The sequence below is a fragment of the Chlorella variabilis genome (genome assembly GCF_000147415.1).
Source record: "Chlorella variabilis unplaced genomic scaffold CHLNCscaffold_27, whole genome shotgun sequence".
NCBI lineage: Eukaryota > Viridiplantae > Chlorophyta > Trebouxiophyceae > Chlorellales > Chlorellaceae > Chlorella > Chlorella variabilis.
In genome coordinates this window covers 327,855-342,189 of record NW_005435061.1, presented here as the reverse complement: position 1 = coordinate 342,189, position 14,335 = coordinate 327,855, and the positions used below count along the sequence as shown (strand labels likewise).

The 14,335-nt window shown below is 68.7% G+C and overlaps 3 protein-coding genes across 3 annotated transcripts in view; all 3 read right to left on the bottom strand.

The window, feature by feature from the left end:
* Nucleotides 1-237: 237 nt before the first annotated feature.
* Nucleotides 238-7,642, bottom strand: CHLNCDRAFT_139913 (hypothetical protein; the record flags this gene model as incomplete). The annotated part of the gene is made up of 20 exons (XM_005843721.1): nucleotides 238-369; nucleotides 553-638; nucleotides 921-1,074; nucleotides 1,333-1,410; nucleotides 1,637-1,729; nucleotides 2,159-2,278; nucleotides 2,492-2,638; nucleotides 2,860-2,974; nucleotides 3,203-3,239; nucleotides 3,418-3,501; nucleotides 4,263-4,351; nucleotides 4,817-4,953; nucleotides 5,211-5,314; nucleotides 5,460-5,499; nucleotides 5,628-5,750; nucleotides 5,886-5,940; nucleotides 6,106-6,148; nucleotides 6,348-6,403; nucleotides 6,536-6,604; nucleotides 7,605-7,642. The coding sequence occupies 20 exons, from the start codon at nucleotides 7,640-7,642 to the stop codon at nucleotides 238-240; spliced, it is 1,800 nt and encodes a 599-aa protein (XP_005843783.1).
* Nucleotides 7,643-7,869: 227 nt separating this feature from the next.
* On the bottom strand, nucleotides 7,870-10,393 carry CHLNCDRAFT_139912 (hypothetical protein; the record flags this gene model as incomplete). Its single annotated transcript, XM_005843720.1, has 8 exons — nucleotides 7,870-8,102; nucleotides 8,349-8,464; nucleotides 8,745-8,833; nucleotides 9,004-9,104; nucleotides 9,383-9,602; nucleotides 9,793-9,845; nucleotides 10,063-10,106; nucleotides 10,236-10,393. The coding sequence occupies 8 exons, from the start codon at nucleotides 10,391-10,393 to the stop codon at nucleotides 7,870-7,872; spliced, it is 1,014 nt and encodes a 337-aa protein (XP_005843782.1).
* Nucleotides 10,394-11,329: 936 nt separating this feature from the next.
* Nucleotides 11,330-14,335, bottom strand: part of CHLNCDRAFT_139911 (hypothetical protein) — a gene marked incomplete at both ends in the record, with an annotated part of 11,079 nt that continues 8,073 nt past the window's right edge. Inside the window, 8 exons of the mRNA XM_005843719.1 lie at nucleotides 11,330-11,582; nucleotides 11,776-11,867; nucleotides 12,268-12,473; nucleotides 12,681-12,752; nucleotides 12,958-13,068; nucleotides 13,322-13,380; nucleotides 13,687-13,800; nucleotides 14,074-14,171. Of these exons, the coding sequence (XP_005843781.1) occupies nucleotides 11,330-11,582; nucleotides 11,776-11,867; nucleotides 12,268-12,473; nucleotides 12,681-12,752; nucleotides 12,958-13,068; nucleotides 13,322-13,380; nucleotides 13,687-13,800; nucleotides 14,074-14,171 (1,005 nt within the window). The remainder of the gene's footprint in view (nucleotides 11,583-11,775; nucleotides 11,868-12,267; nucleotides 12,474-12,680; nucleotides 12,753-12,957; nucleotides 13,069-13,321; nucleotides 13,381-13,686; nucleotides 13,801-14,073; nucleotides 14,172-14,335) is intronic.

Below are 14,335 nucleotides of genomic sequence, written 5' to 3'. Positions count from 1 at the left end.
CGGTGGGGTGCAGGGAGGCCGAGCGTGTGTGGGGTGCCCACCCGGCTCCCCGCCGGGCTGTGCCGTCTGTGCAGAGCACAGGGAGAGCAGGGCTAGCTGCTGGCTGCGGTATGGCTTAATACAGGCCGGCGTCTTCCAGGCAGAACCAAAACCCCCGCCTGTGCTGCAAGCTTGCTGTTGCTGAAGCCAGACTGTAAGCCCACACAAGCGACAGCAGGGCGTGCTGCAGGCGCCGGCTCACCAGGCGGGGGTGGAAGCTAGGGCGACGGATGGGTACTCAGACCTGGTGAAAGGGAAGGAGCCCTGTATGGAGATGGCCGTGACATTGACTGTGGAGCCGCAAGGGATGTCCGGGAATGTGAGCTGAAGCTGCAGGAGGAGCACGAGCGAGAGCACGGAACAAGGCGGGGGTCGGGGTGGCGGGGCCGGGGGCAGGCATGCGAGCGGTGCGCAGCAGCGGGTGGCCGGGCAGGCGTGGGGCCCTGCCCGGTCCTGCCTGGCGTGGGGGCTAGGCTGCGCAGGCGGGGGGAGGTGGAGGCGGGGGGCACTCACCAGGCTGGCATTTCCGGATACCCGTGACAGGCCGCCCGGGAGGTCAGAGTCGAGGATTTCGTAGGTGGCAAGGTACTGGAAAATGCCTGCGACAGGCAGGGCAGGGTGCCAGGAGGCGGGCCGGGCGTGGGCGGCGGCGAAGGCGGCAGGCACGGATGGGGCGGGAGCTCCTGGTGCCCAGCGCTGCGAGGGCCAGCCCGAGCGCCGTATGTGCCATGCACACGCACGTGTGCTGCCCGGCGCCCGGCAGCTGGCGGCACGCGGCTGGCCTGCCCGCGGTGCATGCACAAGGCACGGCGCCGTCGACGCCCTCGCCGCAGCGCATGCATGGGGGGTGCTCAGGGCCGCTGCCTGTTGCCCGCACTCACCGATGTCTGTCCCGCCGGCGTCGGCAGTGGGCTCCAGGGTCACCACCAGCGTATACGCAAGGGGACCCTGGGGGTTGGCAGAGATGTCGAGGATGGCAGGCGGCAGCGGCGGCGAGGCACACCGCTTGGCGACTCTCTTGATATCTAGCACGCACTGCAACGGAGGTCGGCCCGGGTGGCAGCACGCGCAGCGCGACCAGTGAGATAGCGGGCCGGCATCAGGCGGAGGGGAAGCATGCTGCGCAGGCGTGCGTTGGGGGCGACACGCTGGCCGGAGCCGGCGCCGTGCGCTGCGGGGCCGACGTGCCCAGGCGGGGCCAAGGGCTGCCCAGCACAGGCGGCGGGTGGTGCAGGGGCACACAGGCATTGGCAGAGGGGAGCAGCCCAGCCAGACGGCGGCCTGCCGGCCCACCTTCAGCCCCCAGCAGCACTCCAGCGGCCCGTACGGGGGGTTGGCGCTTTCGTTCTGGCACACCTCGCTCTTGGGCACCTGAACCAGCGGGTCGCACCTGCATCCCGCAAAGCAAGGGCGAGGAAAGCGCGGGGGCGGCCATGAGCGGGCGGCGAGCAGCGCCGCGCCACGCACGGTGTCAGCGGCACCTGCCGGGATCCGGGGCGATGAGGGGTGCTGCTTGGGGGTGGTGGCAGATTTCTTGTCATGCCACACGTGTCTGCTGACCAGCCCTTGATACAGAGCAGGGTCTGCAGCAGCTCACAGGGGTGGGGGCCGCGGGTTTGGTGGCGGGGGCCTGGGTGGCCGTGGCGAGGGTGGCGGCGGCCGCGGCGAAGGGGGCTTGGGCGGCCTGGGCCTGGGGGGGGGGCGGGGGCCTTGGAGGGCGTGGCGAGGGCGGCTTTGGCGGCTTTGGGGGTCGGGGCGAAGGCGGCGGGCGAGGCAGAGGAGGCCGCGGGCTGCAACGAGCACCCGCAAAGAATGCAACGCAAAGAATGCAACGCAAAGAATGCAACGGTGAGAAGCCATCGTGGAGAGACACGAGGCGCCGATCCAGAGGCCCCTCCCCTGCTGCCGAGCTGGCTGCATCCGTTCCGACAGGCAGGCAGGCAGGCGGCCGGCGCCAGCATGCCAGGCACGCCTGCCGTGCAGCGCACCTGGGCGGCCTGGGCCTGGGCGGGGTGGGCGGCTTTGGTCGGGGCGGCGGGCGCGGCGGGCGCGGGCGCGGCGGCGGCCGCGGCGGCGGCGACGGCGGCGGCGGCTCCTGCAGCGGCGTGAGCGCCCACACCAGCTGGACCGAGGAGTCTGGTGGGCTGGCCTTGGGGTAGAGGCCCAGGCGGGGGTCGTCCCCCGCTGCGCCGCACGCCACCAGCGCTCCCAGGTACTTTGCGCCGCATGCGCCTCTCGCCTGTGACCGGGGGAGGCGGGCACGACGTGGCGCCTCAGCCTGAGGCAGGCCACAGGGCGGGCACACGCCGCGTGCCGCTGCCACCCTGCCCCTGTCCCGCAGGCGTAGCACCGTACCACCCCCGTACCACCCCACATATCACCGTACCACCCCAGTACCGCCCTGATATCGCCCCGTACCACCCCCGTACCACCCCGCCTCCCCCGGGCTCACGCTGGAGCGCAGGTAGAAGCTGGTGTCGCCACCCGCCGACTCCAGCACCCAGGACTGCCGCAGCGAGGTGTAGGCAGAAGTGTTGTCGCAGGCAGCCGCACCGCTCAGGTAGCTCTCCGCCGGGCAGCCGGTGGCGCGGCCAGTGAGCTGCAACGGGGCGGCGGCAGCAGCGGCGCAGGGCGGTCGGTGGCAGGCCGCGAGGACGCAGGCAGAGCCCGGGGCTGCACGGCCGGCGCCCGAGGAGCCGAGCGGGCACGTCCCAGCTGTGGCTTGGCGGCTGCCGCCGCTGCCGGCGCATGCATGGCGTGATGAAGAGATGCCGAGCCGGGCCGCACTCAGAGAGGCGGTGCCGGGCTGGTGGCACCCACCTGCAGGGTGACGGGCTTGCCCACCAGCTCCCCGCCAGGCCCAGCCAGGCCGGAAGCCAGCGCCAGCCTCCACGTCGACCGCACGCCCAGCCCGGCAGACAGCAGCGTGAGTGCCCTGCGCGGCCCAGGTGGGTGGGAGGCAGGGAGGGGGCGCCTGATGGGCGGGGGGCCCGACCGTGCCAGTGGGAGGGTTCCTGGTTCCCCCGCTTGACTGGTTCCCCCGCTTGAGACACCCACACACAATCACGCACGTGCACACACACACACACACGCCTCCCCTTTTTTTCGTTTTTCCCACTGCGCCACAACACAAACCGGCCAGCCAGTCCATGCCCGCCCGCACCTGGAGCGCTCGGTGCACAGGTTGCCGCTGAGCTGCCCTGCGGGGGTTCAAACAACGCCAAACACCAGGCGGGCGGTGTCAGGTGGGGCCGCTCTGATGCTAACACACTCCGAGCTGGTGCCGTGCGAGCCTGTCCCCTGTTGCTGTTGTTGTTGTTCAGAACAAGGAACAAAATAACCCGGGAACAAAAGAACAAAGAACCACAGGCAGCGTACCGCGCAAGGTACAGCCATTGCGCCCCAGCAGCGTGATCCACTTGCGCCCAGCCGCCACCAAGGGGGCTCCCGCCGCCGACACGCCTGCAGGGACAAAGCAAGGCCAGCGGCCGGATAAGGCCCGCTCTGCACGCGTCCGGCGCTTGGAGTCTGGAGCGGGGGCTGTGTGCCGCTGGTAGTGTGGCGGGACGGCTGCCAGCGGTGGCGGCAGCTGGGGCGGCGCCGATGTGAGGGCGTAGAACGACACGTGCATGCCCACCCCAGGGCTTTCAGGGCACCAACACAAAGCGCAGCGACTGCCGCCCAGTCGCCCGGGCCGCGGGGGACTTGCCGGCAAACACTAGCAGGGCTGCTGCGGCCCAGAATAACAGCTCCAGGCGCATTGTGAGGGCTCAGCGCGGAGAGGAGGGGCGCACTTAGCCTTGCGCCCAGGCCCCACCGCGCCTGGCCATGTTGTTCGCTTCCAGCACTGGCGGGCAGGGTGCACGGGTGGGCAGTGAAGGGAATTGCAGCGCGTATTGCACGATGGCATCAAAGTTTGGTTAAAGTGGGTACAGCTGCAGCCACGCGGGCAACCGCCCATCCTGGCACATGTCATTTGAGTCAAGGATAAACAGTTGGAGAAGGTGCTCAGTGGTTGGAGAAAAGTGAGGAGGCACGCAGGCATTTGCCATCCAGGCGGTCGGCAAGCGGGGCAGCTCACAGCCCGGGCTTGCGTCGGATGTGCGGCGCCCCCGCCGCGCTCGCTAACGCCCCGCCAGCCTCGTCCTCCCTCCGCGCCCGAAGGAGCGCGGCCTGCGCGTTGACGATCCAGCTCCTGCGAGAGATTGTTGATGTGTACACACCCGGGTTTTCAGCGCAGTCGCCGACGCCATAGGATGTCAGGCCCACAAGGCGGTCCATCGTGGCGTTCCGGCCCTTCACAAACAGCGGCCTGCGAGGCGCCGCGCATAGGTGGGGGAAGGGAGGGATAGGAGGGTCAAGGTCAGGGGTAGGGGCACGGCTTGCGTGGCACACATAAAGGTAAAGGTAAAGGTGGGGAAGAGCCTCCACAAGCTTCACTTCCCGGTTTTAACGTCTAGCTTTAGACCATTATTTGATCTGCCCGACGCGCCAAGTGCAGTACCCCCCACTAGTAGTGAATGGGTCCCGGGGAGGCCTGTGCCGAAGCCTTGGCGATTCTATTAGGCGTTCCCGAAGGAATTGGCTTGGATTGGCGCTGAGCCGGTCAGCTATGCCGCGTTTGTCCTCACAAAGTTTCACACATGCATGCAGGGTTGCCGTGCCGCGGCAGATTTGTGGCCGGCCGCACCAAGCTTCGCCGCTGCACACCCGCCGCCCAGCCTGCTTTCTGAAAGCAGGCTGGGGGCTGCTGGCCACACCACTCGCCACCGCTCACCCGCCCGAGTCGCCTGAACAGGTGTCTTTCTTGCGCCAGCTGGAGCCGGCGCACATCAGGCTGGTGCGCTTCCAATCGTCTCGGTATTCACCAAAGGTATCCGCGCATGCGTTCTGGGACAGAAGGTCCAGGCTCACCTGCCGATTGGAGGGCCAAGGAGGGGGGGCCGGGGCAGGGGCATGTGTGTGGTGGAGCGGGCAGGCACCAAGTGGCAGGCTGGTGGCTGGGCCAGGTGCACCGCAACGTGCACGGCACGGCGGTGCTCTGTTCTGTGGCAACCGCAGCTGAAAGAGGCTTGACATTTCAAGCACAAGCAGCAGGGCAGCGACGGATAGGCCGGACACCCCGGGGCTGGGCACGGAGAGGCGCACGCATGCCAGGGCGCGGGGCGCACTTGTTGCAGGTGGCTGGGTCCCGCCGCATCCTCGTTGTTGCTGGTCTGGCCCCAGCCGATGGCATACAGCAGAGAGCCAGGCTTGACTGGCGGGTTGGGCTTGGCTGCGTGCAAGCGGCGGGGGGAGGTGCGCGGTGGGGAGCAGGGCGCGCCGCGCTGGCGCCAGCGGCGGGTGTACTGGCGGCAGCAGGTCGCCGTGGCGAGGAGGCTGAGATGCAAGGTGGTACCGGCAGCTGCAGGCCGGCTTACTGGGCACCATTTTGATGGGCTTTTTCTTGGATGGACGGTCCTGCACGGGTACCATGCAGCTTCCAACGTTGGAGCGGCCACCCGGCAGGCGCCCCGCGACAGCAGCAACCCTCGCACTGTCAGGCAAGGTACATACATGTACATACACCCAGCACGCAGGTACTGTACCAGCATGATGACGGCGATGTCGTTGTTGTTTGTGTCGGGGTCGAATGCTTCGTGTGTGTAGACGTACCAGGCGTACCGCGACTCGTACTGCCCCCCGTACATCTCCCACCCGCCGATCCGGACCTGCACAGCCAGAGCAGAGGGGGGGCGAGGCAGGGCATGTGTGTGCATGGTTATTTGGGGATGGAGATGGTGGGTGCTGAGGGACACATCATGCCTTCATGCCTTCCTTCACGCATGCTAAAAACAAAGCTACACCTCGGGGAAGAATCGATCAGAAGAAGCATCCGAGCCGTCCTCTTCAAGCAGGCAGCTGCAAGGCAGAGGGAAAGCGAGGGAGGCGTGGGCAACGGGGGCTGCGCCAGCAGGCAGCCGCAATGCTCACACGCAGTGCCGGCGGAGAGGCTGTGTGCAGCAGCAGCGCTCCGAGGCATGAGGCGCAGGAGGTGGGCACTGGCTGGCCGGCAGCCGTGCTCACTGCGCAGCCGTGAGCACAAAGTTGGGACTGATCAGGGAGGCGCCTGCAGGGGCAGGCAGGCGCACCGCCGCAAGCACGCGTTGGTGCAGCGCAGCCCCGCCTGCCAAACAGCTGCGCAACTTGGTTGCAGCGCCAGCGCGGGCGCCCACGGCCCACCGGCAACAGACGTGGGGCACAGGTCTGGGGCACAGGCCTGCATGTGTGTCTGTTGCAGTGCCGGGCTGCCCCTGCGTCGTTCTCACCGCAAAAGTGCTCTCCAAATTCATCGTTGTATCGCAGAGAGACCATCCAGGGATACCTGCAGGCAGCAGGCAGAGCAGCGGTTGGGAGGGCAGTGCAGGGAGGGCAGCGCATGCTGAGCAGGAGGGGGCTCCAGCACGCCGCCGCCGAGCCTGGACGGGCGGCAGCGGTGAGCTGCAGCGCGCCTTACCGGCCCTTGGGGGCTCGCACGCCGTTTATGATTGCGGCGCGCACGGCGTCGTCTCCCTTCAGCCGCCGCCTGCACGTAAGCACGCGTCACGTGAGTAGGGAGGTGGGGGCTGCTGCTGCCTGGTGAGGGCGATGCGTCTGCCCCCGGCTCACCGGCCTCCCGCGCTGCCGCCAGCGGCGGCTCCCACGGCGGCACAGACCGTCAGCAGCACGATCCAATTTGTCCAGCTCGCCCTGCACAACACCGCCCTGCCCAGTTCTGTAGGCCGGATATAATGCTGCAAGGCGGCGGGGGTTCCGGGGCGGCGCCGCGCGGGGCCTATGGCCAGCAAGGCGGGCGGGGCAAGCATCCGAGGAACAGGCAGCAGTGACCCTCGTGAGCGCTTGGCGTTTGAACCCTTGAAGTGCAGCGCACTGAAGAGCAAGCCTAGGCATGGGCGCGGGCCGCGGAGCCACACAGCAGGCGAACACTCTGCTCCATCGTGCTGCTTGCCTCATTGCGCTCGAATTAATGCCAGTTGCGAGTTACGGAGCGCCTGCTAGATCGACGTAGTCGCAACACTTGTGAAGTCTCGACGGAGCCACTCGCAGCCGAGCAGCACGCTGGGAGACAACCCAGTTGGACGGAGGACGCAGGAGGCGGGCACACCTCCGGAATGGGAAACTTCAGCCGCGGCTTGCGCAGCTGCAGGGTAGCTCAGCGGCGCTGCCTCACCTTGCCCTTGCACCCCCTGACACTTTCAGCTTCAGTGTACAACGATGCGCTGCTTCCTGCTTGGCTGTGCAGGATGTTTATAAATGAGGCAGTCCACCAGTCATGATGTCAACAGAGTGCTGCCAACCAGGAGAAATACAGAAGGGGATAGCAGCAGGGCATGCAGACGTCACAGAAGGCAAGTGCAGGCAGGAGGGAGGGATGTGAGGTGGAGCTGGTGACGCTGGGAGGGAGGGACGAGGGGGTGAGGGAGGAGAGGGATGGGTGGGGCCGATGCTTAGGGCGGCGGCGGGCTGGAGGGCTGCTGGAACGCGGGTTTGGCGGCGGCGGGGAGCGCAGCATGCCGCCTGACCACCTGTCCACCGCGGCGTCCCGCAGGAAGCACCGGCGCATGTTGGCCACATAGGAGGGAGGCGGCGGCGGCGGCGCAGATGCGCAGCAGCCTGCACAGCTGTCCACGTCGTCGGCTGGGGCTGCACCTCCCCAGGCACGGTCTGCAAGGCCCCCACCCCAACAGCGCCACACCGTGAATTCACAAGTTGGGATCACGGGAAGAGGAACGCACATGTAAAAGCAGAGTGGGACTGCGGGGTTCTGGTATAATGTATGCACAGCGAACCTCAGGGAACACGCCTCCAAAACGACTCCAGCTCGGGCCGGCCTCCTGCCGCCTCCGCCGCCGCCGCCTCTGCCGCCGCTCCAGCCCACTGCTCCACGGCTTTCAGCCCACGCTGGGGCACCGGCCGCCTGCCTGGCTGGGCCAGCGGCTTCTTGACGGGGGTGGCAGGCTTGATCAGCTTCCTGATGCCATAGTCGATGAAACCCCGCACAGAGGCCACATCTGAGTACACGCCTGCAGGGCAGGGGAGGGTGTGTGCATGTGTGCATGTGTGCATGTGTGCATGTGTGCGCTTGCTCCGGGAAGGAAGCCTCAGCCGCTGTCGCTGCCCCAGCCTCTCCCCAGCCTTGCCACGGCCGTCGGGCCCGGCTTGGCCCTGCTGTCGCGCGCAGGGCGCCGCAGGTGTTGACACGAATTCGCCGCCCGCTGCGTGGCGCGGCGGTGCACGGCGGCGCCGCCCGCCGCGCGCGGGGCCCCCACCTGGCTTGCGGTTGCCGCAGCTCCAGCCCCATGACACGATGCCGACCTGCACGTCCCGGCTGGAGGCCCGCCCCTTCTGCAGGAGCGGGCCGCCAGAGTCGCCGGAGCAGGAGTTTCTGCGGTACACGGGCGAGCCTGCAGGCGCAGGGGACGGTGGCGTGGCGGGGCAGCGTGGCTCAGGCGGCGAGAGCCGCTGGTGGGTGTGGGGGGTGGCGCAGCAGGCTGGACGGCGCATAGGCGCAGACCCGCAGCAAGCAGGCGCCTGCACACCGCCTGCCCCAGCCCGCGCAAGCAGCCGGCTTGAGCTGGTGTGTTGCTGCCACCGAAACGGTGCTGGCGCGCGCAGCAGCCCGCATGGACCTGAATAGAAAACACGATTTGTAACAGCGGCAGCACCCGCCTGCGCAGATCATGCTGTTGGTGGCCCAGTCGAACTTGGGGGCAAACTTGGCGCACTGCTTGAGAGAGATGTAATCCAGGGCGACCTGCGGCAGGCAAGGCCAGGGAGAGGGAGCACGCCGGGGGCGGGTTCGACATCCGCATGTGGCGGCAGCCCAGCAGGGGAGCCAGCCGGCCAGCCAGCAGGCATGGCGGTTGTTCCGGCATGGCCGCAGGCGGCTGGGGGCCGGCGCATCGAGCCAGAAACAAATATTACCTCCTGCAGGCGCTTGGGCAGCGCGCCGTTGTAGGCCAGCTTTCCCCAGCCGACCGCGTACAGCGGGGCGCCCGCGCGCTGCCGGTCCATCTTGCGCTTGCCTGCGCGGCGGGAACGGGCGGGCGATGGCTGGCTGCTGGGTAGCTGATTGGCGGGGCTGCTGCCTTGGTGGGGGTGGGCATGCATTCAAACCAGAATCCGGCAGCACCAGCCCGCACACTCACCCACCCTTTCCTTGCTAGCTGACCAACACCTCCTGGCGTTTACCCTCTCCCAAACCGCCCTGCTCTACAGCAGCCAGCCCACCCAACACCGCGCCCATCCAGCCAGCCAGCCAGCCAGCCAGCCAGCCCTCGCGGCACCCCGCAGCCGGCCGCACCTCGCGCCAGGCGCACGGTGGGCTGCGCGGAAGGCTCCTTGAGCAGCAGCAGGGCGACGTCGAAGTTGTTGGTGCGCCAGTTGAACACGTCCGGTACCAGCAGGGCCACGGCATCCCGCGCCTCGTACCGCCCCCCCGCGGTATCGTACGCCCCGATGCGCAGCTTGGGGCGGGTCCAGGTCGAGTCCAGCAGGGCGCCGCTCTTGCTGTGGAAGCAGTGCTGCAGGGGGAGGAGAGGGGAGGGGACGGGGGCAGAGGGGGCAGTGAGACGGGAGAGGGAAAGTGGTGAGTGGGCAGGTGGCGGTGTGGGCTGCCGACGTGCCCACGACAGGCTGCGGTTTACTCCATGCGACGCTTGGTTGGCGCATCAGGTGAGAGCCAGGGTGTGGCAGCAGCTGGAGCCCACGCACCGCTGCCGTGAGGACGACGGTGGGGGTGATGAGCGTGCCGCCACAGAAGTGAGCTGCAGGAAGGGCGTAAGAAGGAAGGAGGATGACAGGTGGATGCCAGGTGGCTGTGGGGTGCCGAACAGGCATTAGCTGGAGTGTTGAGCACGGCGGTGGGGGCTGCGGCCGCCAGCATGCATGGCCAGGCCTGCTACCCCGCCAGCTGGCTAGCGGCTGCTTCCAGCACTGCTGGCAGCACATCGGCAGCGGCCTGGAGGCAGGGGAGGCACGCACCTTCTCCGCGCGCGTTGCGGCGTATCGACACAACGTAGGGGAACCTACCGCGAGGGCGGAGGGGGCAGGGCAGGAGGCAAGGCTGGGGAGTGGTTCCGGGGAGCATATGTGCAGGCTGTGCTGAGCCGTGCCGCCCAGGCAGCAGGCGGCAGGCCTGGGCGGCGCCTGCTCACCTGTTGGCTCTGGCAGTCACGCCGCCGACGATGAGGGAGCGCCTGGTTGATGCGTGCTGTGTGGGTGCAGGCGCCGCCGCCGCCGCCAGCACCGCTCCCGCAGTCAGTGCGGCGAGCAGGGCCAGCAGCAGGCGCGGCGCTGCGTGGCGCGCATCCATCCTCCCTCTGCAGCCATGGCGCAGGTGGGTCATGTGTGGGGGCGGGGCTGCGACAAGACACGCAAGTGCTGTGAAGACAGGAGCTGGCGAAGGGCAGGGGGCAAGCGTCGGCGGCGGCGGAGCACTGAGGGCTGCTCCCACAGACCGCACGCCGGCCCGCGCTGTCGGGATGAATGCCATGCACCGTTGCGATCACTTCTTGAGCTCATTGAGGGCGTCTGAGTCCCCGCCTAGCAGGGGGCTACCCCTGCAGCTGGGCATGCCGGGTGGGGTGCCGCGCGCTTGCTGCCGCCTGAAACCCACCTGCGTGTCTGTCAGATGATCGCGCTCTGGCAGCCGGGGGCTGTATTCTGCACCCGCAGGGCACCGGCCACGCCCCAGTCCCTGAATGCGGGCGCCGGACGGTCAAGTACCCCGCTCAAGCAGTGTGTGCGGCGATCAGCCACTGCAGAACCCCACCAAAAGGAGGATGCGCTCAGGTTTAGGCAGACGCGCTGACGTGGAGGGTACTTTCGCGGACAACCCCTGCCTTTCCTATTGGGACGCCGGGCACTATATGTTGATGAAACAGCATGTGGTTATGCCACTGGCGCGTCACACGGAGAGCAGCTGCACTTCGCTACATTGCTTTGCGCCGGCGCCTTCCCCACAGGGGCGCCATGAACCAGCTGCCCTTCCCCTCTCACATCGGGGGCTGGTTACATGTCATGCTGTTCAACTAATCAACTGATCAACTGGTGTCAATCCAACCACGCGCTGCCGCGTGCGAATGGGCGAAGGCAGGGCGGTGGCTGGGCGCGCTCAGCGCCCGCTCCACGTGGGAACCCTGCGCCTGCTCCTCGCCCTGTGCCTGCTGCTGGGTGCAGCTGGCCCTGCGGCCGACCCTGCCGCTGCTTGCTGCGGCTGCGGCTGCTCACGACCCTGCTGGCACCCGCCCTAGCCCTGCCCCTCCACTTCTGCCTCCCACACATCGAAGTCCTCGTATGGCGCCTCCAGCGGCGGCGGCAGCGGCGGCAGCGCGGCCAGCCCCGCCGCCGCCCCCTCCAGCAGGCCCAGCGCGGCCAGCCAGCCGTGCAGCACCATGTTGCCGATCTGCAGCTTGTCGGCAAAGTGGCGGGTGCCGATGTCGGCCTCGCGCTGCCCAGGGTTGTCTGCCTGCCACAGTGCCAGCTCCTTCATGGCCGACCGCCTGCCAAGCCGGGGCGCGAGGCGGGGCGCGGGCGTGTGGGTGTACGCGGCGGGTTGTGGGGTTGGGCACACAGGCGACATGCACCGCTAGCGGCGGCGCCAGGCCGTCGGCGCGGCGCCAGCATCGGTGCCGTGTGCACAACCCGCTGCCCGCACCAGCTTCAGCCCGGCTTACAACCAGCCCCGCAGCCCACCTGAACTCCTCCCGCAGCACCATGCACTCCCCCACCGCCTCGGGGCTCACAAAGTCCAGCGCAACCTTGATGCTGCTGCGCAGGTTGCGCACCTGCGCAGGATGTGGGAGGCGGCAGGCTTGGTTGGCCAGGCTTGGCAAGATGCGAGGGATGGGAGGCGGGGTGGAGGTGGGGAAGGAGAGGGACGGAGGAGCAGGGGGGGGGGGGCAGAAGGGCCCGCAGGCGGCATGGGACAGCGGGGTGCGTGCCATGGATTGGTGTGTTGATTGGTGAGGCGGAGGGCCCGTGGCGGCGCTCGGCTGCCCACACTCAGGGCGCCCTCCTACCCACGCGCCGTACCACACCCACACACGGCAACCCCATGACTCCACACACGGCAACTTCCTCGCCGCCTGCCCTAACAACACATACACACACGTGGCAACCTCCTCCACCCGCCCTAACACCCACCCACACCCACACACATACACACACAACCAGCCGCCGGCGCACCTGGTGCGGACAGCCGCCCGGGATCCACACCGCCTCCCACTCGTACTGCTCGACGTGCCATGTGTGCACGCGGTACGGCGGCGCTGCCAGCAGCTCGCGGTGGCGCCGCGTCAGCATGAAGCACTGGTCGTGCATCACGTCCAGCACCGCCCCCGCCTGCAGCGGCTGCCCCTTGTGCACAAACGGCGGGCAGCCCGGGATGCGGCCTGCGGGCGGCAGGGCAGGGTGGTGTCAGCAGCGGGGCTTGGTTGCGCAGGCAAGTGGCACGTGGCGGCGGATGCCGTGCCAGCCAGCGCGCAGGCGCGAGCCGGGCCCAGGCCGGGGTGGGCCTGTGCCGCTGGCTGGCAGGGGCTGTTGGGAGCAGCAGCGTCGGCAGTACGAGCAGTACCAGCATGCAGTACCAGCAGGCGCACCCTCCAGCGCGTCCTGGAAGAACCTGCGCAGACACGGGCGGTCGCAGCGCCGCACTAGGTCCCACACCGCTCCTGCAGGGCGGCGGGTGGAGGCAGGCAGGCAGGTGGGGGCCGCTGCATGGGCAGAGAGACGGGAGCCCCCCCGCTCGCAGCTGCCGAAACTAAGGCAGCGGCGGTACCCACACCCCTTGCGGCAAGGGCTGCGCAAGCGCACCCGGCCCGCGCCTGCCTGCCCCAGCCCCCAGCCGCAGCACACACAGCAGCCGCGGCGGCCCACCTGCCCCGCCGTAGCTGGCGTCGCTCTCCTCGTGTGGCTGGTCTCCGCAGCGCGGCGGGCCGGGGGCCTGCCCGTGGCGGTGCTGGGTGTGCATCATGATGTTGATGGCGTCTGCGGCAGGAGGGAGGATCGGGGGGGTGGTTCAGAAGGAGCGGGGAGGCGTTGCGAGTGCATGAGCCCGGGAGGGTGTGAGCATGGGAGGACCATGGGAGGTTCAAAGGGGCGAGGTTGGGGCCGTGGTGCACTCGCAACAGGAGAGGGAGGCAGCAGCCGCCTCAAGTGATCGGTAATCGGAGGTGAGGGGGCACGCCCCCTGCGTGGCGAGCGGCCCAGGCGCGCCCCGCCCTGCCCTGCCGCCACCCACCGCTGAGGTCTTCGTGCATCTTGGTCACGCTGTCGCCCTCGCCCTCGTGCTCCTCCTCCCTGCAGCACAACACAGCACAGCGCAGCACAGCACAGGTCAGGTCAGGTCAGGTCAGGTCAGTACAGCGCAGGGCCCAGGATTGCTCAGCACAGCGCAGCGCAGCATGCAAAGCAGGACGCGTGAGGGGGCGCGCGGCCGGCGGCGGAGAGGGAGCACAAGCCCCAGGCCCGCGCGGCGGCGGCACGACGAGCCGCGACCCCGATACAGCGGCGAGCAGGCGGCGGCGGCGGGCAAGCAGGCAGGCAGGCAGGCCAGCCAGCCAGCCCTCCTCCTCGCCGCTGCCATGGAATGGCCCAGGCGCCCACCTGCCATAGGCGATGTAGCCCTTGGGCCCCAGGTCCGGAAGCTTGGTGTACCAGGGCAGCAGAGTGGCCAGGTTGAGCGGGCCGTGTGTGGGGTGGCAGTAAGCGGGCATGCAGCTGCGGGGGGTGGGGTGACGGGCGAGCGGGCGGCGCAGGTAGGCGGCGGCTGGCAGGGTCAAGCCGCAGAGCACGCACGGCGAAAAAACGGCGGGACGGGCCAACCGCGGCCGCCAGCTGGCCCGCTGCAGTGGTCTTGCAGCCTCTCCAATGCAGCGGCTGCGCACACACACGCACACACACACGCATGCCCGCACACGACTGCCGCCGCTGCCACCACGCTCGCCACACGTCCACCAGCCCCACCCCAGCACCCCGCAGCCAGGCCCCCACCTGCCCAGCATGGCCACAAAGTCATCGTGGTGGCGGGCCAGCACGCGGCGGAAGTCGGAGGTGGGAGGAAAGTCCTTGAGCTTCAGCATGGGCAGCGGCTCTGCGTGGTGGTGGTGGTGGCGGTAGGGGTGGGGTGTGGGGGGTGTGGGGACAAAGGGACACGGTAGGTGGTGTGTGTGGGGACGGGCAAGGGGACACGGTGGGGAAGAAGGGGAGGCAGGAGGGTAAAGGCGGCGCAAGGGCACACGGTGGGTAAGAAGGA